Source organism: Pseudorasbora parva, chromosome 16, assembly GCF_024679245.1.
Source record: "Pseudorasbora parva isolate DD20220531a chromosome 16, ASM2467924v1, whole genome shotgun sequence".
NCBI lineage: Eukaryota > Metazoa > Chordata > Actinopteri > Cypriniformes > Gobionidae > Pseudorasbora > Pseudorasbora parva.
The window spans coordinates 34,704,399-34,729,845 of NC_090187.1; the positions used below are offsets into that span (position 1 = coordinate 34,704,399).

A 25,447-nucleotide genomic window follows, 5' to 3' on the forward strand; every position below is an offset into this window, starting at 1 on the left:
ATAATCATTGACTGCTTCATCGGTCATGAAATTTAACTTATATTCACAGTTTTGAATCAATTCAGTTCTCAAGTTTGAAATTAAAACAATAATACCGTCAAGACTCAGTCCTCAACTTTCAACCATCCTTTTTTATAGTCTAAGAGCAGCTCAAGATAGTACTGCCACTCAGGCTCACTATCATATTTGACCTCAAACACAGTTTTCAGTGGGTTGCTATGTGGCTCATGGATGCGCAGCACCAGTCCCCTGTACCACACTTCTGTTTTGTCATTTTCCTCATACAAGTGCCATATCCTTTTCCCCACCAGTTCAGGATATTTGTTCCCCATGGCCAGGCGGGCAGACTGCACAGCGGAGCGCAGGACCCATCTGCGCCGGTGCTTGGAACCATGTTTTTTGGAGAGGTAGGGATGGCTTTGAGAGTATGAACTGAAAGAAAACTCCCTGTCTGTGTGATGCCTTTTGTGCTGCTGGGATGATTTGTGTTTCTTTTTCTTGTAATGGTCCCTGTCTGTGTGTCTGAACCCTTTTGGAGCCTCAGAAGAATCTGTGACCTTCTGGTAGTGGGGGACTTTGCCCCTCTGACGTTCATTGTAGAAGACCTTCCTCAGCTTGAGGACCATGCTGGAGGGCCCTTTGGAACAGCCTTGAGCAGATCCTGCTGAGCTGGATCTGCGGCTCTGAAAGGACATTGATGATGTGCTTTTGGTCTCTTCATCAGTGCTATCGGAGGAGAGCTCATCAGAGGTTAAAGGTCGTGCCCAGGTGGAGTTCTCAGGATCTTCCTGGGTTTCATCTTCAACCTTTACTTCCACATGTGGTCTGTCATTGCAAGTCACAAGAGACACTTCCCATTCATCTCTCTCTAAGGAACTGACGACGCTCCACCTCACTGGTTCCTCAGTAAACTCATCCTCTTGTGATGAACTGATCTCATCTAAAAACGTCCTCTTGGAGGAATTCTTTACTCTCCCTTTCTTTTTCTGTGTCTTCAGGCAATATTTATCCACACATGTGGTTTCCAGTGTAAATGGTCTGGAGGACTCTTGGTAAAATCCTTCAGTGCCGTTCACACAGCCGGACGATTCATCGGAGCTGTCCGTGCTCTCGCTCTTGAAGGTTAAGCTGGTTTCTACTCCTGTAGAAAGAAAACAAACAGGAATTTAGTATCAGCAGTATAATTTTATATTATTATATGTGAATAACCAGGCTTAGCATGGGTTAATACTGGCTCATATGTTGAACTAAAAAAGGGACAGTTCACCCCCCCCCCCCAAAAAAAAATTAAAATTTTCCTCTACTTAGCCACGTCATTCGAAAATAGTATGTCTTTCCATCTTCTGTAGAACACAACTCCCACCCCACCCCCCCACAGCAATAGGTTGCCACCTGTTCAATAAGTCAATTCGTGAAATTTCCTACTAAATATTCAACTGGTATTATAAACTGGAAGCAATTGGGACCAGCAGCAACTCAGCCACGAAGTGGTGGGCCACATAAAATCACAGAGCAGGGTCAGTGCATGCTGAGGCGCACAGTGCGCAGAAGTTACAATTTTTGTGCAGTCAATAGCTACAGACCTCCATAAAGACATGGATGAGAGTTTGGTGTAGAGAGAAACTTAACTGGCCTGCACAGAGTCCTGACTTTAACCGATGGAACACCTTTGGGATGAATTTGAGCTGAGACTACAGGCCAGGCCTTCTTGTCCAACATCAGTGCCTGACCTCACATATACACTTTTAGAGGAATGGTCAAAAATCCCCATAAAAACACCCCTAAACCTTGTGGAAAGCCTTCCCAGAAGAGTTGAAGCTGTTATAGCTGCAAAGGGTGGACCAAATTCATATCAAACCCTACGGATTAATGGGATGTCATTAAAGTTCATTTGCATGCAAAAGCAGGCATCCCAAAATGTTGGCAATATAGTGTATGTGAATATAAATTCAGTAAATAAAAAAATTATGTGTGAATGTTCCAATATTCTTTCAAATATATTTTTATGTTCCATATAATAAAAGTAATACAGATTTAGAATGACAAAGCGGAGTAAACAATAAAAGAGTTGTAATAAAAATATCCAAACATAAGCATTTTCAAAGATTGCATGATAAATGTAAATTTATTAATCTTAGTAAAGATAAAAATTGGAAAAATAAACAAAAACTCAAACATAAGGTGCAGATAACATATATATTAGTTCTCTAAATAAAAAAAGTCTATGCAACTTGACAGAGCCTATTTGAATGCATGCAAGCATATGCTAGGAACTGCTTTGAAGTTAGGAGAGGAAAAAAGTCAGATATGGTGGGGCCTCAGGAAAAGTGATGCAGATGTGGCCAAAGAGAATCGGGGTAAACTGGGAGACCTAGAGGTGTTTACCCATGACCTCATGAGAGGTCACCATGCACCTGTATCTGAAGGTCCAGGTGTAAAAGAGTATGAAATATGGAGATGTTTTTACCATGTGTGGAAAATAACCGAAGAGCAGAGGTTAGAAGGTTAGAGAGAGAAAATGTTTTGGTTGCAGGAACACACTCTGCGGACACTCTTGGAATTACTGTATGACTGTTGACTCGTCTTTATAAATGATTTATTATTTTGTAAAAGGAGAGGTTTGTCTCTTATTCGGTGATCAAGTTTAATTAGCCACAAAACCTTGCACCGGAATTTAAAAATATATATATAATCTGGGTAAAAAATAAAAAAATTAAAAAGCGCCTCAAAACTCTGTTTTGATCCATTCTGTGGTGCTCCAGTGTGAACACACCTGAGATACAGTGAGGAAAATAAGTATTTGAACACCCTGCTATTTTGCAAGTTCTCCCTCTTAGAAATCATGGAGGGGTATGAAATTGTCGTTGTAGGTGCATGTCCACTGTGAGACAATCTAAAAACAAAATCCAGAAATCTAAATGTAGGATTTTTTTAACAATTTATTTGTACGATACAGCTGCAAATAAGTATTTGAACACCTGAGAAAATCAATGTAAATATTTTTTGCAGTAGCCTTTGTTTGCAATTACAGAGGTCAAACGTTTCCTGTAGTTTTTCACCAGGTTTGCACAGACTGCAGGAGGGATTTTGGCCCACTCCTCCAAATAGATCTTCTCTAGATCAGTCAGGTTTCTGGCCTGTCGCTGAGAAACACAGAGTTTGAGCTCCCTCCAAAGATTCTCTATTGGATTTAGGTCTGGAGACTGGCTAGGCCACGCCAGAACCTTGACATGCTTCTTACAGAGCCACTCCTTGGTTATCCTGGGTGTGTGCTTCGGGTCATTCTCATGTTGGAAGACCCAGCCTCGACCCATCTTCAATGCTCTAACTGAGGGAAGGAGGTTGTTTTCCAAAATCTCGCAATACATGGCCCCGGTCATCCTCTCCTTAATACGGTGCAGTCACCCTGTCCCATGTGCAGAAAAACACCCCCAAAGCATGATGCTACCACCCCCACACTTCACAGTAGGGATGGTGTTCTTGGGATGGTACTCATCATTCTTCTTCCTCCAAACACGTTTAGTGGAATTATGATCAAAAATTTTTATTTTGGTCATATCTGACCACATGACTTTCTCCCATGACTCCTCTGGATCATCCAAATTGTCATTGGCAAACTTGAGACGGGCCTGGACATGTGCTGGTTTAAGCACATAAAGAGACAGAGTCAAGTTTAGCTTCTTCAATTTTCTAATGATTGCTCCAACAATGGATCTTTTTTTCACCAAACTGTTTGGCAATTTCCCCGTAGCCCTTTCCAGCCTTGTGGAAGTGTGCCAATAAGAACAAGAAGCCATTTAATTAAACACAATAGGTGCAATTTTGACAGAGCAATGATTAAAAAAAGGCTAAAAGTGACAGAACACTGCAGAAAAAGGGGGAACCTAAAATAAACATATAAATAACTTAGAAATAAAAAAATGTCTCTTCATCAAAATGGCACTTTGTTGCTAGCTCTACAAAAAAAAGAAAAGGGAATGATATCAGAGGGGTATTCCAGAAAGCAGGGTATGTGACATATCAGGGTATGTTTAAGGGTAAGTAAGGGGATCCTCAACTTTTGGTACCAAAAACGGTGGTAACTTTCAGGGTATACAAGTAGCCATAGAAATTCACTCTCTGAATATAACCAGCTCCGAAGCAGCTCATGTTCCAGGGTTAGTTTGCTTAAAGCTAGATTGTGTGATATTTTCCCCCATCTAGAGGTGAAAAGGTATATGACCATCCAGCGAATAATAGTTTCTGTTCCTCTCAATTTTGATTTTGTTTGAACTCCTACGGTGGCCAATTTAGCCCAAGATTAACATGGCAATACCCCTCTTCACATTCGACACGGTGCCATCAAGTGTTAAAATGCAAAAGGCAAAGCTTGAATTTACGGGTATGTCCCTCTTTGGCTAATTTATTTCAAGATGAAGGGGCAACATAGCGACCAGCATTCGAACCCCTCACCCATATTTTCAATGGCATATTATAAACTGACGAGAATACTTTATTACTTGAAAGAAGTAAATATACATAAATGAGCACATTTTTGTAGCTAAGTGTTTTTAGCTAAGAATAAACTAAAAAAGTTACACAGTGTAGCTTTAAGAGGTATTCAGACGCGTGCTATATATTAATTATAAAGCACTATTATAACAAGGTAATGATCATTAAATTCATATGTAAATAACAGTTTGATTGAAATATATTTATTATTTATTTAGTTGTCATTTCACACATGGAACTGCATTCAATTAATTAGCATCAAACAAACAATATAATCCATATTCTCAGTAAATAATGATTACCTATTAAACTAAAAGAGTACTAAACATAATGATTGTACAACCAAATAGGTGGCGATGTGCACTAAGTAGGTTATGTAAATCGCCATTAAAACAAAAGAAAAAGAGGAAGTAGAATGGCGACAGCTTTCTTAGCGTCTGTTTCCATGATGAACCATTAATTCACCGCTCTGTTGTGAATGTCTTGAGTGTTTACCAGGAACATACTCTGGGTTGTCTGAACTTACACCTGGATGCGTTTTTGGAAGCAGCATACCTTGAGTATGCAAGGTTAGAGTTAATCAACCAGGAGTTCGGGGTATATGTGATGGTAAGTTAACCTTGCTTTTTGGAATATTCCCTTGGTTGTATGTTAGTGTGACAAAAAAAGAAAGAAGTTAAAACTATAAATCCTCCACAATGTGGAAGGCTTGTGCTCACACCCCCTGGAAATCATCCACCAATCAACAGGACACTGCAGTAACTAAAGAGAAATAAAGATACCATCTGATTGCTATCCTGTCCTTTATAAGATAACATCTGAATGCTGTAACTAATAACAGACAGCTGTCAACCCCTAATGGTCTGTAATGGCAGTGCAGGTGAGAAATGTTACACCAGTGCACATGGCAAACGCCCTTCCATCCCCCACCCGCCATAGCATTCCTCAAAAAGCCTACCAACTTCCTTCCCTGAAGTGCATGCATCTGAAACTGAAAGATATCCTGTATCTCTGTTCCGTTCCAGACTATATCTGATAAGAAAACACCTGCAACAAAACTGCACCAGTAAAAAACATGAGCAGTTCAAAGATTTACAAAGTGTGCTCTACAACTGTCAACAAGATCTGTTTGTGACTGGAGAGGAAGTTTTGGGGGGCAAAGTAATAAGAAGGTACCTGGCCATTTTTTGGACACCATCTGTAGCAGTGGAATCTGCAAGAACAAATGTGTATCAAATCAAAAAAGTATGAACAAAACGTACAATTAAAAATAAATCATAAAGCATGAACAATAAAATAGAGGTCACCACAGGTATGCGCCATGTAAGGATGATCTTAATATAAAAAGTCATTTAAAAAATAAGATTGCAGTATGTTTTAGGCAATGAAGATAACAGCACTATCATCACCATGGCGCCATATCCAAAAATTAACAATGATTTACAGAATAAAATTTTATTAAGAATGCCAAGTTTTATTAGGGTTACATCAATATTAAACTTCTGACCACTACAATGTTTCATGGTTGATATTAAAATACAAAAATTATATAATAATAAATTATATATTATATACATAGTGCCTTGCAAAAGTGCCACACCAGAGAACCTTGCATTTGTATCCCTTAATTTTTTCACATTTTATGTGGCTGCCTTATGTTAAACTACTTTAAACCTTTTTTTAACATCAATCTACACTTTATACACCTTTTTAAAAAAGCAAAAAAATATATAAAAGATTTGACAATTCATCAAATTTATTAAAAAGGAATAACTGAAAGAAGTACATTGCATAAGTATTTTGTATCCTTAAGAATAATAATAGATTTTATTTATAACGCACTTTTCATTCTGAAGAATCTCAAAGTGCTCAAAGAACAATTGGTCTCTATAATAAACTTAGCTCACAATGCTCTAGACAAACACAGCCAGGGTTGTTTACAGCTTTGCTTCGGTAAAGCTTCAATGCAGCAGATTGTTTTGTAGTCTTACCCAGATCTGTCTCAACACAATCCTGTCTCTGAGCTCTACATGCAGCTCTTTTGACCTCATGGCTTGGTTTTTGCTCTGATATGCATTTTCAGCTTTTATTGAGAGTTGTTTGCCTTTTCAAATCATACCAATTCAATTTGAATTTGCCACAGGTTAAGTCCACTTGAAGTGTAGTAACATCTAAAAGTGAAATTAGAATGCTCCTGGGCTAAATTTCAAGTGGTCCAGTAAAGGATACGGATACTTATGATTTAGCAAATTACAAATAATTTTTTTGGCTGTCTAAATATGGTGCATGTAGATTGATGTGAAAAAAAAACATAAGGCAGCAACATTAAATGTAAAAATATTCACAAGTTCACACTTACATCAACTTAAAAAAAGAGTAAAAATTATTTTTCATGCTGTCTGGTGAAGGGCTCCGGGCTTGAAATTTTGGCCCAAAACCAGAGTGATAGAGATAGTCTAGAACTAGACTGCATTGAATTATGGATTGTGTTGACGTCTAATAAGAGTTTATTAAATCAAAGCGAGGAGATGGGGTGGTGGAGGGATGCTTAAAAACTCAACAAAAAGGAGGTAATCTGCTATATATACACCTCTTACCATTGATTAAACTGATTAACTTAATGTGCTCCACTCATGTTTAATTATCTAAACATGCTCCTCCCAAAATTTGTTAATAAAACATCACATAAATTAATAAAAATAAACTACTTTCACAAGGCACTATATATTATAATAAAGCTATAATCAATCATTTTAAATGCTACAGAAATATTTAGCACCACAACAGTATAATGCGCTGTATGAAACATTTATGATAATTTTGATATTTTATCAAATTTTATCATTTTATTATATTTAAAATGTACATTTATATTTGTATATATTTGTATAATTAACTTTAGGAGAGCGTTACTTGACGACAAATATATAACAAATGTAAAAATAGAAAAAAAATTGCAAATTAAATTTCCAATATCAACTGATATGAAAAAACAAACGAAAAAAAACTTTAATAGCGGCTGTTAATTACTGACATAGTAGTACCAACATTTTGTGCATTGCTACATATTCCCACTGCAGTTCAACACTTATTACGAGGTATTATGCTATTAATAGTGGTCAACCATCCAGCACTCACCAAGGAACTTGCAGACATTGGCATGGTAGAGAAGGTTGAGGACATCAGGGTATATATCTGGCAGATGTTTAAGGGACAGAAGTCTCCGGAGTTTCGATGAGAAAGCCTTTCTGTGGAGTTGAGTCAGCTGCCTCTCCTCTGAGAGGGTGGTGGGCCTGAGCTCCACACGATGCTCTTGCAGGACCTGGTCTATGAATGTGCCTTGAACCTGAGGAAACAGCACCTCTTTGACCACCAACATGGGAATGAACACCGCTCCAGCCCTCATGACATGAGGAAAGGGACATTCGTGGCTTTCGACGTATTTTTGAAGCTGGCAGACCACCTTTTGAAGAGACAGCTCCATTTCCTCTCCTTTCAGCCATAATTCCCTAATTTTCAACCCTAAGAGACAAGACACTTTCTGAGCTTTGCCCGACTCTCGAAGGTCCAGTTTGCATATCCAGTCCCTGAGCTCCTCACAAGGGCTTTGAGTAACACAGCAGTATATGAGTCTACAGAGGGACTGGTGAAGCTCCATAAACTGATGACGGGCATGTTTGCTGCTGCTCATAATTGGCTTGTCCTCCACCGGAGCCTGTGGAACCTCAACAGGTGGTGTTGTTGGAGCTTTTAGGACTGGAGGGATGATTATCTTAAAATTTGACAATTTAAGGCAATGAGGTGGGATTTTAGTGAGAGAGAATTTAGTCACTGGAGGCGGCTCTGGAGGTGTTGTGGACAATGTAGGAAATGAAATGGACTCATCTGAAATGAAATGGGATGTGTCATCTTTCACAGCATTCTTAAACTTGGATGTGGCAGAAGATTCAGACTTTTCTACTAAGGGTGGATTGCTTTCTTCTTCAAAGTCATTTTTTACTACAACTTGACAAGGAAGAGAGCCAGGCATACTTCTGTCTGACTCCCTTTGCTCTTCTTTGACCACAGAATCATGAGCCCGATGATTCATCTCCTCAGTAATGCTCACTTTCATTTCCGACTGATAAGCTACGTCATATGGATCCAATTTTTCTTTTTTTATCTTTACAGTATGTGGCATTTCAACTGGACCTTCACTGTTAGCTGGTGACAAGAGGGTTTCTTGTTTTAACCTGAGGTCACGTTCACCTGAATTTGGTTCTGGTTCACAGTTTTCAATTTCCGGCTCTTGTTTAAGCCGCGTCGCCTCAGGCTGTGGCTTTGGACTTTTTGAATCTCCTACTGAAGACAACATGCCTGTAGCTTCAAAATAGACTTTATAAGGAGCCAAGCTAAAAACTTTATTAATAACTGGCATTGGTGGGGAGGACGGTGACTGAAGCTCATCATCTGACAACTCATGGGTTAAGTCAATCTTTTGCTTTTTACTGGAATTGTCGGTTTCAAATTCCTTTCTGGGTCTTTTATCTAATACATCTTTGTCAGGTGGACCTGTAACATGATGCCTGTTCTTAAATACCTCTTCAGAGGACTTAATGGGAAATTCTTTGGAGCCGCCAACAAGAATCCCAGTTTCAGACTTCTCTGAGTGTTCAATGGTAGTGGTGTTACTGTGACGTCTGTAGTGGGCTGGAGAAGGATGGAAAGCCCCAGAAGTTCCAGACTGTCTACAAAGCTCCCGAGGGGAGTCAGGTGTCTGCACCCTTCGTATTGAAAAATCAAGTGGTCGCTCTGATTGATGCACTGGGAAAGGGGGATGTGTCTGTGCATGCATGGGTGCTTGGTTATTATTTAAATGTACTCCATAAGGATGATAAGTTTGATATTTAGAGATCAGAGGACGGTGTGGGGGGGCAACAGAGCAGGACGGCGACATCAAGTCAGCTCGAGGGGAATGAAACTGATTCATATGATGATGTTGACCATGCTCATCTGTAATAACATTGGGATCAGTTCTGTAAGCCTCAGGGTGACTCTGAGGGTAATAGACATTGGGACATGGAGGCATCTGCGTGTATTTAGACATGTGAGGATGATTCTGATATACTTTCGAAGAAACTCCACGGTGTGCCATAGTCCTTGGGTCATAAGTATAGTGAAGACCTGTGTGCATCGGTGCACGAATTGAGGCACGCTGGCAGTACTCTGGTGTGGCACCAATAAATGGACGTGCAGTGTTGTACGTATAGCTCGGCTCAATTAAAGGAAGAGATCTCCCGGGTCCGTTTGGTCTGATACCATGGTAGCCCTCTGTCTTCCCATCCTTTATAGCCTCCACACCATGCTCTAACTGCAAAACCCTCTGTTGCGCCAATGCTTCCTGGCCCTTTTTATGTAGGTATGCAAGACGGCTGAAATGAGCAGCCCACTCGTCATCATATATGTGAGGGGACATCCTATGAGGCCCATGTTCCATGCTGTAGTTATGCCCTGCGGTGCATCCGCGCTCAGTGCAGCAGGGGCTATGACCGTATACCGGTTTTGGAATAGCCAGCCCAACACAGCTTTCTGCATCTGACCCTCCAATGTGACCCTTAGGAACTGCCACTGGTGAGATGACCCCAGCTGGTCTGGGACTGTGCTGTCTGGGACTGCTGGCATAATAGGCCAATCTTTGCTTTGCTGCCAACTCTTGCGGTAGAGCACACCGGCCACCACCAGCATCCACAGGGAAAGACACTTTATCAGGCCTGTAAACAGCTGGAATCGTAACTGACCCCTCGGTGGCAGATGAATTAATCCCTGGGCTCTGCCCATTTCTCACACAGGTTTTTGAATTGCCCCATGGAGAAGGAAAGTCAAGAGTGTCTTGTCCACTGAGAGGGTAAGGGAAGTAAGCCCTGCTGATTGGTAGAGCTTTGTGATGGGAATAGTGTGGTAGGTTGTCAGCTTTAGGGGGCCCCACGGGGGCTATGGTGCCCACAGCACCTTCCATATTGCTTTGAACAAGAGGGTTGATGCAGCTTCGTCCCTGCTTACTGCTCATCTTAGATTCTCAGATCCTGGCACCCAGCTAAATCATATCTATACAAGAAAAAATACATTTTGAGTTAATATGTTAAATTAGCATTATCAATGTTGTACAATCATTGGAATAAGTACCCTGACATGAGTGAGATATTTATACAAACAGTCACGCAGCATCACCTCTGGCTTATTTAGTTATTTAGCAATAACTTCCTTTCTGTGGTTTGATAAAAACATAGTTGCCTGGCTGTACAGTTCTTAATTCTATTTTGGCAAATGTCACATGACAGGTTCCTCCAAACATTAGGAAGAAATGTTTGAGCGGTAACCACAACAAGAAAAAAAAGCAGGCACTTTTATGCTTCACCACAGGGGGTGCACCTTACTTCCTTTGCATGCAAGACTATCTTGCAGTTTTGGAAAATATATCAAAGTTAATTATGTGCGAATATGCACAAATGTTCCAACTGTCACATGCATTTTGAGTTCAGTTAGGACAGAGGAAATAACAATTTAAGATTTAAATATGCATGTATACACAGTACACATATTTAAATCATTTTTACTTACTTTTTCTTACTTAACTTTTACTATTAATAATTTGGTTGTGTACCTAATGAATGATTTAAAAGAAAATTGAATTATGCATTTTGACATTTCATACTCATACAGATTTCATATACATTAATATTTTCTTTATATACCTTTGTATTTTTATAATGTAAAAAGTTTGAATGAATCTTTTATAATATTTTTACAACTCAAATAGCTACCATTTGAAGTGTGTTCACATAGAGGGGAGGTGCACTCATTCCTTTCAGTGATGTTCCCTAATGAGCAAAGAGAGCATAATGATGCTCACAGGAGGGTAACACTAGGCTTGACAGTGGCAGTGAAGGGGGATTTAAGTGGTTTATCAGTGGTGGAGACAGTGAGTCCCAAGGTGAGGCCACCCAGAGGTTTTAAAGTGATGAAATAAACCCCAACATCTTTCAGCATGCTGTGGCTGTGTGTAAAAACCTAGTGAGTTGCCTTCGTAGTCAGCACTTGTGAGCATCATAAGCGCGTGCAGAATTTTGAACGCGGCCATAATGTCCAAATATGCTGCATGTACATAACAGATGTGTAACCTATGTGAAGAACTGCAACTTCGAAACAGTTACAAAATGTTAATATGGAAGTATGCATTCAAAATTATACTGTGTAACGTACACAACCGTATTGCACCCTGACAAATTGAGGACAATACTCTATTGTGGGCGCGAGGCGAACATGCAAATTCATTCATGCAAATCCACATTTAGAGAGACACCATTTGGGGCACGTTTGGGTGTTTTGGTAAACTTCCGTCAACATTTACATGATCTAAATAGTTGTATTAGACACTTCTATAAACTGGTCAAACGAAGGCTACAAAACCTCCCGAACCTTCCATATATGGACGATTATTTGTAATTCAACGTTCCTTAAAAGAAACTGTAAATACTATGTTTTTAACATACTGTAACGTTACCGTTTTTACGTCGGATAATTTTGATAGTGTTGGTGTCATCAACACAATAAGCTGAAAAGCGGTCTCATAGTCCAATGACAAACTTTAAACCCGTGTCAAACACAGTTATCAACATTAATCTGTATATTGATCATGTTCGTAACACTTCGCCAACAAGTTTACGTTGTGATAACCCCTAAAACAACTTTTGTTTATACAGCGAGACTTACCTCGTGCACTGAAATTCCTATCCGTCTGCAACAAATCCATGACAACCGATACACCCCAAAATATAACCCAAACGTTTTGGGAGCAGATGAAGTATTGTACAGGAGAGCAGACGCATGCTTTAACGTCGCTGCTTATTTTCCGAGAGGTTATTTGGCACAAGCAGTCGAAGTATGTCGGTGGCAGCACGTATAGCCAATCGAACGACGACAATAAAAAAGAGGGCGGGACTTCAAAGCACAGGCAGCCGTTAAATCATGCGCGAGTGGTGGTAGGCTAGATGGTTACAAGAACATGGAACATTTCACCTTAAAACAGCAACGTCTTAACCCGTTACTGCCCATTTTTTATTTAGTAAATGATCAGCCAAACCAATTGAGTGCAAACTAAGTTTAACTGCAACACACTGCAGAATGTCTGGTATTCGTTAGTTTTAATGACAGCAGCACTGAAACTGATTTTTTCCCCTTTCTTTTTTATTGATTTACATAAGACAGGGAAAAAACAACAATGTAATCCACTTCCATTGGAACAAAACACAGAGTTTGAAATTGAGAAGGAATAAACAAACAACAACAACAACAAAAAAAATGAAAAGAAAAAAGCGGTTTACAAATATTTATTTGATAAATAATAGATGTTTTGACAAAGAAAAACATAGTTTCATACTTTCTATTAACTTTTTTGAGGCTTTTTAAGCTCTAAAATATTTTAACCTCACATAGAAGTAGACCTATGCCTATTATTGATATAAATAATTAAAAACAAATTTTTTTTTTTTTTTTTTTTACTGACAACCAGCTAGGTGTATCAAACCAACATTTATAACTTCACAGTAAAAGACTATTTGATCAAATGTTTCAGGAAAAGAAGAACAAAATCCACAAGGATCCACCGGATCTGTCCATGTCCAGAAAGGGAATAAAAACATCATCAAAGTAGTTCATATTTGACATCAGTTGGTTGATTAGAATCTTTTGAAGCCAAACTGCTGAAATCACGTGACATTGGTGATCCGAATCACTGATTCATGGCCGTTTGAATCTTTATTTGAGGTTTAAAAAAACAAACGCGGAAGACAAGACTGATGCTGAATAAAATCAGCATTTTTGTTATTTTTGGACCAAAATGTATTTTCGATGCTTCAAGAGATTCTAATCCACCAACTGATGTCACATATGGACTATTTGATGATGTTTTTATTCCCTTTCTGGACATGGACAGGAAAGTGTGCATAGATATAAAATATAAATATAAAATATATTAAACTGTGTTCTGAAGATGAACGGAGGTCTTACGGGTGAGGAACGACGTTAGGGTGAGTCATTAATGACATCAATTTCATTTTTTGGCGAACTAACCCTTTAAAGCTAGCCGAGATTACTAAAAATATTTAAGTTGAGATTACATTTTAATTAGCTTACTCAAATTTTTTAAGTTAAGAGCAACGAGTACAAAAATGTAGCCTAAGTCTAGTTCTGCTTGCTTAAATTTCTTAAATTTTCTTAACGGATTACCTCAAAGTTGTTGTGTTTTGCCACCTTATTCGTGTTAACAGAAGACTGATTAAAAATAGGACGTTATGTGCCTCATGAGCAAGAACACGCATATCCTGCAGGCCTATATGTGGTTTGTGATGTTTGACATGTCTATTCACGCATCTCTGCGTGGAAATATCACTAACTGTCAGTTTAAGATGGCATGAGGAAGATAAACTCAACAGAAAAACCCTGTTTTTGTTTGGCTCAGCTAACTGAGTGGCTTTTCTTAGAAGGAATGAAAATGGAAATGTAGGCATGCTTAGACAGACTGGGCTTCTTTGTCAAGTTTCGTCATGCCATTAAGTCATTCACAGAAAATGTCAAAGGATCAGTCTGTACGGATGAACATAGAAAGTGACAAACACCTCTGACCATCACAGTTCTTCAACGGGCGGTGAAGCTGAGAACTTAGTGGTTATCAATTCAAAGTTTATTTATAGAGCACTTTTTGGTAAATGTTTACCAAAGTGCTGTACAAGCATAATCAGTGTAAAACAATTTAAACACAACAGCAATAACCAAATCTTAAAACAGCTCTCATACTGAGTTAAAGAGCAGCGTGTAAAATACGTTTATAAGTGTTGGGGCCTGCCTAACATGTAGAGGCAAATTATTCCAATGTTATGTGGCTGCGATTGCAAAAGCACAGTCTGCAAAAGCAAGTCTGCTTTTCAGACTTGTTAGAGGGAAAATTAAGAGTAAATGGTCAGCAGACCTAAGTGCTCTTGATGGAGCATTCGGCTGTATTAAATCTGACAGATAGCTTGATGCTAGTCCATCAAATGACTTAAATACTAAAACTAGAACCTTAAAATTGATTCTTAAACAAGCCAGTGAAGAGAGGCCAGTATGAGTGTAATATGTTCTCGCTTGCGCATCCCTGTTAATAGAGGAGCAGCTTTCTGTACCATCTGCAAACGTTTGAGGAGTTCTGAATCTGATTGACACCTAAAGTCCATTAACGTTAAGGCAGGTTGAGATAAAGGTATTTCTGACCCTTTTAAAATCATTAAATGACAGAAAAGACTTGACTTTGGATAACCGTCTCAACTAGAAAAATCTGTATTTAATTACTGCATTAATTTGTTTATCCGGTTTTAAAGTCACTGTCCATTATAACAGCCAGGTTTTTAAAGGTCCCGTTCTTCGCAATTCCATCTTTCAAACTTTAGTTAGTGTGAAATGTTGCTGTTAGAGCATAAATAATACCTGTAAAATTATAAAGCTCAAAGTTCAATGCCAAGCGAGATATTTTATTTAACAGAAGTTCCCTTTTGAAGTCTACAGCGAACGGCCGGTTTGGACTACACCCCTGCACTTCCTGCATGAATGACGTCACTAGAACCGTTTGTTGACTAACCCTCCGCCCAAAAGTACACGCAAAATAGGGGGCGTGGTCTTCTTGCTCTCCCATGTGGAGAAGACAAGGGGGTAATCTAGCGCTCGGAAAGCGTTCCACCCCTAGGGGCGGCCATTGCTAACCAAGCCATCACCTGCTGTTAGCATCCCATTGACTCCCATTCATTTTTGAGTCACTTTGACAGTGAATAACTTTACATCTGAGACATTTAAAGACTCCATTTGTCCATTGTTTATTTCTAAAGAAACACGACAATGCATAAAAGGCTCCGTTACCTTGTATCTTACACTATCGCCCCGCAGAAGCTGTTTTTGTAAAAATAGGCTAACGATTGCGTCATAACCAACACGACTCTGTCGCACAGTTGAGAAATTACCGTATAGACCTGAGGAGACGCTCGCAGGCAATCTTTTACTGTCTATGAGACAGTCGGGGGGACGTGGAGACATAAAGTCTGATAAAGTCAAGGGGGAAGAATGGGGAGAAGCCCATAGTGAGCCAAAAGCAACGGGAGAAAATATTTAAACAACGTGATTCAGCTTTCACTTTCCACAACTACTAGAAGACCTACAGCTGTCAGACAGGAGGCTCACGTCACATCTACGTCGTCAAGCTTAGTCTGAGCCTGCGCAGTTCGCTCAGCCATCAGGAAGTGAGTGCCCCTAGGTTGACTTCATTATTTTGCCGTTGAGGTCAATGGGATCGCTCAGTCCATTTCTTTTACTGTCTATGGGAGAAGAGCGCGCATTCAGCTTTCATCTCCCCGTTATGGTAAGAGGCGGGACCGTTCCGGGCAAAGTGTGCTAAGCTGCTGTCCAATCACAACATGGCAAGCTTTGGCCCAATCAGAACTCGTTACGTGTTACGTGTTCATAGAACAAGGAAATCATCAGGCCGTTTTTAGGACACAGCGCTTTACAGATAATTAAATTGTGTGAAAAATACTGTTTTTTTTACACGCGAAACATGAACTCATGTTATATTGCACACTGTAAACATAATCAAAGCTTCGAAAACACGCGAAGAATGGGACCTTTAACACTGGGCTTCACATATGATTTTAAAGCTCCCAGATGCAGATAAAGGTGGCTCACAGGCATTGCTATAGGTCCAAATAACATGATTTCTGTTTTCCCTTTTGTAATTTTTTTTTAACTTCGAAAATGTAAGGCCATCCACATCCTCAGGGCAGTCCAACAGTGGTGCTAAGGAGTTTGCATCTTTCCGTATTAAAGGCAGATGAAGTTTTGCAACATCTGCATAACAATGAAACAAGATGCCATATTTCCTTAAGCTAGACCCTAGGTAATATATGTTTATGAAAATAGAACAGACCCAAGAATGGAACCCTGAGGGACTCCACACGAGAGAGATGCAGACGATAACACAAAATCCACAAGTTGAACCGTAGAACTTCTTTCGGTCAGATAAGATTTAAACCACCCTAACGCAATACCTATAACGCCTATACAATGCTTCAAATGGGAAATCAGGAAGTTATGGTCTTCAGTGTCAAATGCAGCCGTGAGATCCAGGAGAATGAGAGCAGCATAATCACCAGTGGCAAAACTTTTAACAGGGCTGTTTCTGTGTCAGCATTGAAAATACATTTTGGTCTAAAAATAACAAAAACGATTAACTTATTCAGCATTGTATTCTCTTCCGAGTTTGTTATCCACAAACAAAGATTCGAACGGTTATGAATCAGCATATTGATTCATGATTCGGATCGCCAAAGTCATGTGATTTCAGCAGTTTGACCCACGATCCGAATCATGAATCAATACACTGATTCATAACCGTTCGAATCTTGGTTTGTGAACTGAAAACAAACACGAAGAGAAGACAATGCTGAATAAAGTCGTAGTTTTTGTTATTAGGTGAACTAACCCTTTAAGGCTGTTATTTGATAAAGTGTGCTACGCCTCATTAGTTACATTCACTCGTTACATTCACAGTTGCAGTTTATTTACTCTAGTATAGAATGGACTAACATTATTTACCTAATAATGTATCTGCTCTACTGGATTTGTGTTTGCTCAATAAACTAATGCTGATGCAAAAGTCAATATTCAGAAGGGAAAATACAGAAGAATATATCAGTTGCAGAACAAAGGAAATGATGCAACAATTTTTGATAACACATTCTGTATACTACTCTGAGCACTGGCATCTGATGTGTCTGTCTAGAGGAATGAAATACTTCCCTTTATCTGTCCTGAGACGCAGATGTTTCCAGTCATCATGCTAACCCTAACACAATTTCAGGACAATAGATCACGTTGACCTAAAAAGATACGAAAATGAAACAGGAAATCAGGCGTCACGATTCTCCCGTGACACAAAGATGCCTTAGAGAATGTTCTTCAAACCGACACAACCAAAAGGTTTAAGTGTCGGCCACCATAAATTAGAGAAGTTGTAACTTATTACTAAGACTTACTGCGCATGTTCTCCTCCACAAAGTTACCATCACCCCCTGTTAGGACTCATAACAGCGTTGATAGGTAGTCCAAACATTGCCTTTGGGAATGATAATACCATTCAGTGTTTACACTGAAGAGCGGGAAGTTGCACCCAGAGAAAAAAGGGAAGGTTTACATTCATCTAGAGCCAGACTGATTAGAGTATGACATTGAATAAGCATTCTTACTCAAGAAAAAGTGCCTGTGCAAAAGGGTATGCCGTGTGCATGCATTAAACAAACCAATGTTTACTGAAGAAAAGCAGTACCAAGTGTTGATCATGTAATCTTCCCCTATATGGTTTCAAGTATCCATGCTATCCAAGTATCCATCAAGTAGACATCCTCACCTAAAATGTGGGTAGAAGAATTCAGCTTCTCGGACAAGAAACAATGTAGGGCTGGACTTGATAGTGTCCATCGGGTATTGATTGGATCACAGGATTGTTGTGGTTTGCTGTAGGTTGGTGCAGGTATGACATTACTGACAGAGTTAGTCAAAGTGTCCCGTTCACGTGCCGTGATCTCCCTGCCCTCCATGTGGTATGCAAACAAACATATGACTCAGATCTGAGGAAAAGGTAAAAAGGTCTTCTCCCAGTTTTATTTTTAGGATGCAATATAGGAAAAAGAGAAGAGGCGTATTATGGATTCAACCAATGAGAGAAAGATTACATCACATATACATCTCATGCATGGGGACATGCTGCAGGTGGTACTTGCATTATAACACATCTGATAATCATTATATCAACCAGGAGAACATCCTGCTGTCCCCCCTTCAATGTTAAGATTAGGGACCATGAGACCCTCTCACCAGACAAACCTATAAACATATATGGGGAAGGAATATGTTTCACTTAAAGAAAGAGAGAGAAACGGACAAAGGGGAAAAGGCAGGCCACACTTATATTTGTGTCATCTGGAATGAAATGATAAAGCTAATAAAGGTGATTACTTAAAGGTCAATGCTGAGATGTACATAAAAACATGTCAATCACTTTGTAGGCCACTTGTAAGCAAGTTAGCATTTTAGAACTTCTGGTTCCATCGTCCCGAAGTCAAAGGTTTTTCATTTAGTTTAAATGGCTGAAATAAGGTCTCTGGTGAATACAAGCTCAAGGCACTTTCACGTTTCATTTTCCAAAATAAAATACATCAGTATTACCCCACTCGTGATTGGTTGAAGCTGGTATACGTGTGTTGAAAAACGCAGTTGCTAACAAGCGGCTGTCAAGGAGATTAAACGTCATCACGCCGAACAAGTAAACTCAGTCTGCTTTTACAGTTTTGTTGTGCTTATAATTGTGCTCTTATAAACTTTCCAACTCAAACTTTCTGGGAAAATGTTTTGAGAAAAACTGAAAGAGATAAGGAAGCTTAGTGATGGTGACATTGAATTTGTGGGGCCTTGGTGGAGTTCGTTTATAGCCTACCTTTAGCCTTTTACTTGTGGTGACTGGATTTAGGCTGTTTTTGTGGTTTTGTTTTCTTGATGTATATTGTTGAACTTCTGTTCTTTCTGTAGACGTGAGCAAGAGTTGTTACGCTATAATTTTAAGCACCTTGACTACAGAGGAAACATATACACTGTAGAGCAAAGAGCCAAGAACCTCTTCTTTTAGATACTGTTTTGCATAGGTACGTGTCTCTTTCTAAGTCCAACAATTGTCCTTCACGAATGGTCTAGTGGCATATGACAAACTGTACTTTTACCCCATTTCGAAACCACTATTGCTATATCTAATTTTGCATTTGGCTCCTGCATGAGGTCACATTGTTTGAGTTATAGAGGAACATGGCCTTGTTTATCTGATTTGAATAAGTATAAAGGATGACATATCTCCTTGTCAAGTCAGTCACTGTCTTGACTTAAACCTTTTCTTTTAGCACTGTGTCTTACTGCAAGAGAGCCCTCGACCACTTTTTCCCCCGTGGCAGGACGTATATATGTTATTCATATTTCTACTTATATTATTATTCAAATACACAATTATATTTTACCTAAATATTTTTCTTTGAGATATCGGAACATATTCAAATATATTTTGTAGCCTTATTTATATAACAAATCAACTCTCAATGGGTTACACTAAAATGTAATACTTACCCTCATCATGTCATTTCAAACTGATGTGACTTTCTTTATTCTACGGAACACAGTAAGATTGGAAAAATGTGTTCACTGTTTTTGTTTATAATGTACCGATATGGTTTCTTGATGGTTTTTGGAGCATGAGTTTTACATGTTTGTGCATTTCCAACCTGCTGAAAATACTCGATACACACCACTATTCATAAAGATACCAGTTATTTAAAAAATGTATTAATGTACAGAACTTATTAAAAATATATATATATTTTTTTACATTTGCAGTGATTTCCATGGAAGGGAAATTCCTAGCCTTCACTCAGCATGTTCCATTACCTCCTTGTCCTTGCAAAGGTCAAGAGCTTTGCTGTCAATATGCGTGCTAGTATCAAATATATTGTATCATCCTGTATAATAAAATGATTGAGTGCAAATACGAATGGTCAGTAATTCCTCAAATTATAAATACCCTTATGAAAATTGCTCTCTGTTATCATAGAATGATGTCTTAAAAGCATTTGACCCAGATAAGCAAAAGTAAACATTGCTTGGAAGGACAAAGTTGCTTTAATTAATTTAGCTCACACACATAAAAAAGGCACATTATCAACACATGATCATTTCACTAGAGCACTTAAAAACAAACTTCTGAAATAAGCAAATACAAATTTCACAATTTTGGAGGATATTGTAAGAATAAGAAGGGCTTAAAAAATAATTAAAAAACCACAATCACGCTTTACATATATTCTTTATTTGACTTCTTTTATATTGGTCACTTTCTTCTTATGAAGAGAGGTACAAATGTCTCAATATATAGAGAATCTGTGAGAGACACTTGTTTTGCAGGATGCGCATCTGCAATAATTACATTTATTTCTATCAGGAGGTGCATCAATATTTGATCAAGATCTTGTATTGACAATGCAACGAGTCGAGCACACTAAAATCTATCCCAGCCCATTGCAAAGACTTTCAATGAATTTAAGGGCTGGACTCAGATGAGGTGCCAATTCATATGTGAAAATGATTCTTCATGCTCCCTCCTAAATATTCTTTCACAATATGAGCTGATGAATCTTGACATTTTCATCCTGGAATATGGCCATTGTTTAAGAAATGGTTGTTTAAGAAATGAAAAGCAACACAATCCATCAATTAGGGTTGGAAGAACTGTTGCCAAACATATTAGATGCTATAAATAAAACAATCACTACAATAGTGATCCAATTTATTGATTCTTAAGCCTATAATTAAATCCAAACAGCGAATTTTTTTTTTTTTTTTTTGACTGGGCACTGTACATTCCATGTGCATTCAATAAACATGAAAATGTGAAGAATACCATTTTGCGCATCTTATTCTTCCCATGAACTAAACTGGACCCCACTGACTTTAATTGTATGGATTAAAGAAAACTTGGTAACACTTTACAATACATTTCATTTGTTAATATTAGGTAACTATAATGAGCAATATATTCTTAAAGCTTGTAAACCTTTGTTTATGTTAAATAAAGCTATTAATATTAGTTTAAAGTTAAATTACTAATGTAAACAGACGATACTTTTGATCGCAAAAATGTATTAGTACACACTGACGCTAACTGAGATGAATAAGTGCTGTAGTAGTGTTGCTCATTGTTAGTTCATGTTAACTTTAGATAACTAACAATTACTTTTTAGGTGAACTATCTCTTCAAGAAATACCAGCTCTAGTTTCCCACTATAATAAAAACTGGTATGTGATGAAGGGTTAATCTAGAGGATTCTTTGAAGTTTGACACAACACAGATAGCAGAGATGCCTGTGGTTTATTGAACCCTGTCAGCTTGCTGGAGTTAATGTTTGACCATGAGGTCAGATTTAGGTCATTTATTGGCAGAATATATCATGTGTTTAATTCGGTTGCAAAATAACTGATATGGGGAATGAATCAGATACACTCACACATCCTTTCATCACTACAGTAAAGGTCCTTTTGTAAGTATACATGTTTTTCTGTAAAGAGAAATGGAACATGGCAGTTAACAGACAATCAACAAAAATTTGAGCTTTCATTTTACATTTTTGTTGCTAAACACAGTACATCTGTCAACTGTGTCTAGTTGTTTACATGTTGAGATTGCGACTATAGTCGCGACAAGTCAATGCCCTCCATAAGACTGCATGTTCCCTAGAGTGACCTTTCCTCAGGAACAGGGTCTCTACAGAGTTTCCAACAACACCGTGCACTTCCAGTTTTCATGTCAACAGGTGTTCTTTATATAAAACCATAAGAGTGAAGATGAAAACAAAGCTGTTATGTGATTTAGGTCAGTTGTCTCACACCTATACTCTGGCATTTTGCTCTTTCTTATTGTCCACCATTGTACAGAAAGCACTTTTTTTTGCATATGTGAAGCTTCATGAGTTCACTATAAAGAAAGCATAATCATTTGGCATTTTATTCAAACATTCCAAGAAATCAGAGATTATTAGTGAGAGGGAGAACAAAGGTCATTAAAAAACTAGGCTATAGATAAAAGAAAAAGGGAGCAGAAGCACGAATGCTTCTAGTTAGCATGACGGATGTGACAGATTAAACCAGTTCTGGGGAGGGAGTGGGGAGAGATGAGGTTTTTTAATTCTTATGCACAAAACCCTTAAGTTCTACATGTGACCTTTGGTTAGGAAGTCACATTTGACACCACAATCCTATTTTTATTTTGCAGAAATAACACATTAAAATGTGAGACTTTTATGTGCTCATAAAACAAGCATGCTGCCACAGTATAAAGTAAGGGAACGCATTGAAATGTCTTGGAAATTAGCAAACAACTATCTGTGGATAAGAAAGAAAAACAACCGAAAATATGATAAGTCAATGATTGCCATGCTTATCAGGCACATCTTAACAACTGTTGTGATTATAGAAGCTCTAATAAAATCAATGCTTGATATGTGATATAAAAAATAGTACTGTGTATTGCAAGCACTTTACAATATGGTTCAATTTAACATTTGTTAAGTCATGAACTAGTAATGGCGATTCCCTGAAGAAGGATGACTGCCGAAACATTTTGATCTTGATCTGTGTGCTTTGTTGCATAATAAAAAAAAAGAGTAAGACACAAGCGAGTGTAAATCTTTCATTCTGTATTTGAAAGTATTGCAATTTCCACTGATCTACGAACCCAACATTTTTTTTGATTGGTTGAACTAATGAACAATACTTTTATTAAATAAGTTTTATGTTAATTTCTACATTTTAACATATCATTGACATCATTAAATGTATTATGAAAGTATATTTATTAACTACAACGCTGGGTTAGGGTTTATTCCTTAAATATTTCCTGCTGTGTTCATTTGCAATAGTCAACAGTACCTATTTAGCAGTAGTAGCAGGATCATCACAATTGTGCTTGTTCGAATGTGTTTACTTTGAACGCGTGATGTGTTTATAAGTGATGAAACATTGCCAGGTCATGCGCTAGAGTCAGAAGCTATGAGTTCACTCAGCTGTAGAGTTACATCAGCCATGTCTGTATTACATTTCAGCTACCTGGGGAAGCAGCACCAAGGGCCTGTCAACATCCCCAATGGACTACACAGGAAATGTGACAAGTGTTTACTCAACCTTAGTGACACCTCCAACATCAAGCAATCAGCTGGGGTACACCTGAGCCCCGGGTGTGCATGCAAGTCCTTTGTGTGTGCATTTTAGATTTTTGATGATAAAACATAAGGTTCATACATCGACAAAAACTGCAGTAAATGTTGATTGTTACTATGTCCTCAAAAGAGCAAAGGGGTATGAACATAAGAGCACAAGAATTGAGCAATGGGTTGGTTCTTGATGTTTCGCAATAGATTTCCAATGTCGTTTCCTGTTACCCCCTTCACAAAAAAGCATTTAGTGAACTGACCTTGAGTAACACATATCAGTGCCATCCACATGTGACTAAAAATATTTTAATCTCATTCAGCCTGCCAAGAGATTGGAGCCTCCTCCACATTATGCGCAGTTGATTTCACTCCCTTCCATTATACCTGCTTGATAAACGTTTCCCCTCCTGCTAGGTGCCTGTTTTTAAAGTCTGACCTGGCAGCCAATGACAGGAGGACACCGCATCAGACAGGGGACTGTGTGTGTAAAGCAGCACTGACTTCATCTGGTTACAACACCTCGGCTGCTTTGCTTAACAAATAGGGATGAACAAGTGTTTTGATTAAATGTTAAAATGTAATGTGCCAGTGTATGCATCATTTCCCAGCCTGACTGAACTAACAGGAAAACTAATGATTCTTTGATAAAATGCACTTTTCCATCACGCAATGTTGGACAATAATGTTAACTTCTATATTTTACAAAAACTATTGAACAATTACAATATGCCCAAATGGTGGGACATGAGGTAAATGGAAGTCAGCCATTTTCTGCACAATTGAAACATCAAATGATTAATATAATGGTAAAAAATGGAAAATGTAAGAAAATATGAAGATATTGCATTGGCAATTCTATTATAAAAGTTATATACCATAACCAGCCATTTTATTAGGTACGCCTGTAAAACAGCTTCTTAACGCAAATATCTAATCAGTCATAGCAACATGGACATGGGCTGAATCTGAAATCGACCCTAAACCCTCAATTACTCTTCCCCATGTTAGACAGTTCACTTGAAGGAGTAAATGAAAAAGAGTGTGTGAATTTGGGCATCGCTTGTACACTAGTTATTGCAGTGCAATGTGGGAGAATAGTACACTCTATAACGTTGTAGCAACAATGGCTTAATAAGCAGTGTGACCATCTGGCCGAATGGCCTGAGCTCGAACCTCTCACGCATCCTGTGATTCCCTAAATCAGATCATACTAAACACAAGGTCCCTTGTGTATTGCAACTATATGATCAATTAACAGATGAGGCCCAACATTGTCATCTGAAATACTTTGTGAGAGGGGATTGTGCGCATTGGAGTTGTTGAGGCCTCAGGCAGCCCAACACGTCACCCACAAACTCCCTTCCTTTCGACTTCTGACCCACACGTACACTGCGAGAGGGCCCCCTGGAACCCAGCCAGAGAGAAGAGAAGAGGACCAACGATTGCGCCCGAAAAACTCCTCCAAGAACGCGATTCGAGCTTCACTGCCCTGAAAAGACAGACACACACACCCAAAGCCAACTCAAAGCAAGTCTTTTATTTCGCAGTCAAACTGCGTTTGAGGTTGTCTCGATCATTCCTGTTTACGGGAATTAATTAGATTAGGCCTACTTGAGGTCTCTTCAAAGGACTGCACATCAAAGGCTGCCTCTCTCTCATTCTATTTTACTTTATATTATTCGTTAAGTGTGATTTTTCCCTAGTTGTTCTATTTAAACCCAATAATTTCCTTGAAGTGAATCCATATTATTTTGCTCATAGATTCGAAGTCAATGATGACGTAAGATCTTAGCTACAAATCAAGCTTCATTTTCTTGTTACTATTTCAGTAATACAAATTGTACAAACCTATGGAATATTATTTGTCCTGATCAAAAAGATTAATGTTTATTCAAGTTTGTAAGATTGATATTCAATGAAGAAATCTCATTTTCCACTCACAAGACGAGAGGAAAATTTGGATGACTGAAATCGATTTGGATAAAGGTTCCTTTTACATGATTAAAAGTCCCGTTATAAAGTTAATATTGTAATGTACAACCAGCAAGTCATATTCATAGACTCATAAATACACCCTCCTTTTGAATGAATTATTCCCCGAG

The 25,447-nt window shown here is 38.5% G+C and overlaps 1 protein-coding gene and 1 long non-coding RNA gene across 2 annotated transcripts; both read right to left on the reverse strand.

Moving 5' to 3' along the window:
- Positions 1–1,003: 1,003 nt before the first annotated feature.
- On the reverse strand, positions 1,004–12,661 carry c16h15orf39 (chromosome 16 C15orf39 homolog). The gene is made up of 4 exons (XM_067420471.1): positions 12,241–12,661; positions 7,630–10,575; positions 5,668–5,704; positions 1,004–1,141 (listed from the first exon to the last, which is right to left on the reverse strand). The coding sequence occupies exons 2-4, from the start codon at positions 10,535–10,537 to the stop codon at positions 1,090–1,092; spliced, it is 2,997 nt and encodes a 998-aa protein (XP_067276572.1). The 5' UTR covers positions 10,538–10,575; positions 12,241–12,661; the 3' UTR covers positions 1,004–1,089.
- A 4,308-nt stretch (positions 12,662–16,969) lies between these two features.
- LOC137043505 (uncharacterized) lies at positions 16,970–18,088 on the reverse strand. Its single transcript, XR_010898501.1, has 3 exons — positions 17,954–18,088; positions 17,583–17,695; positions 16,970–17,426 (listed from the first exon to the last, which is right to left on the reverse strand). It is a non-coding gene; the product is annotated as an uncharacterized lncRNA (long non-coding RNA).
- Positions 18,089–25,447: the final 7,359 nt, after the last annotated feature.

Bases quoted from the DNA above. Each gene is read 5' to 3' on its own strand.
- c16h15orf39 (XM_067420471.1), bottom strand. From the start codon at position 10,537: ATGAGCAGTAAGCAGGGACGAAGCTGCATCAACCCTCTTGTTCAAAGC. The intron at 5,705-7,629 runs GTGAGTGCTGGA...TTGTTCTTGCAG, and splicing joins CAATGTCTGCAAGTTCCTTG to ATTCCACTGCTACAGATGGT. The intron at 1,142-5,667 runs GTACCTTCTTAT...TTCTTTCTACAG, and splicing joins GGTGTCCAAAAAATGGCCAG to GAGTAGAAACCAGCTTAACC.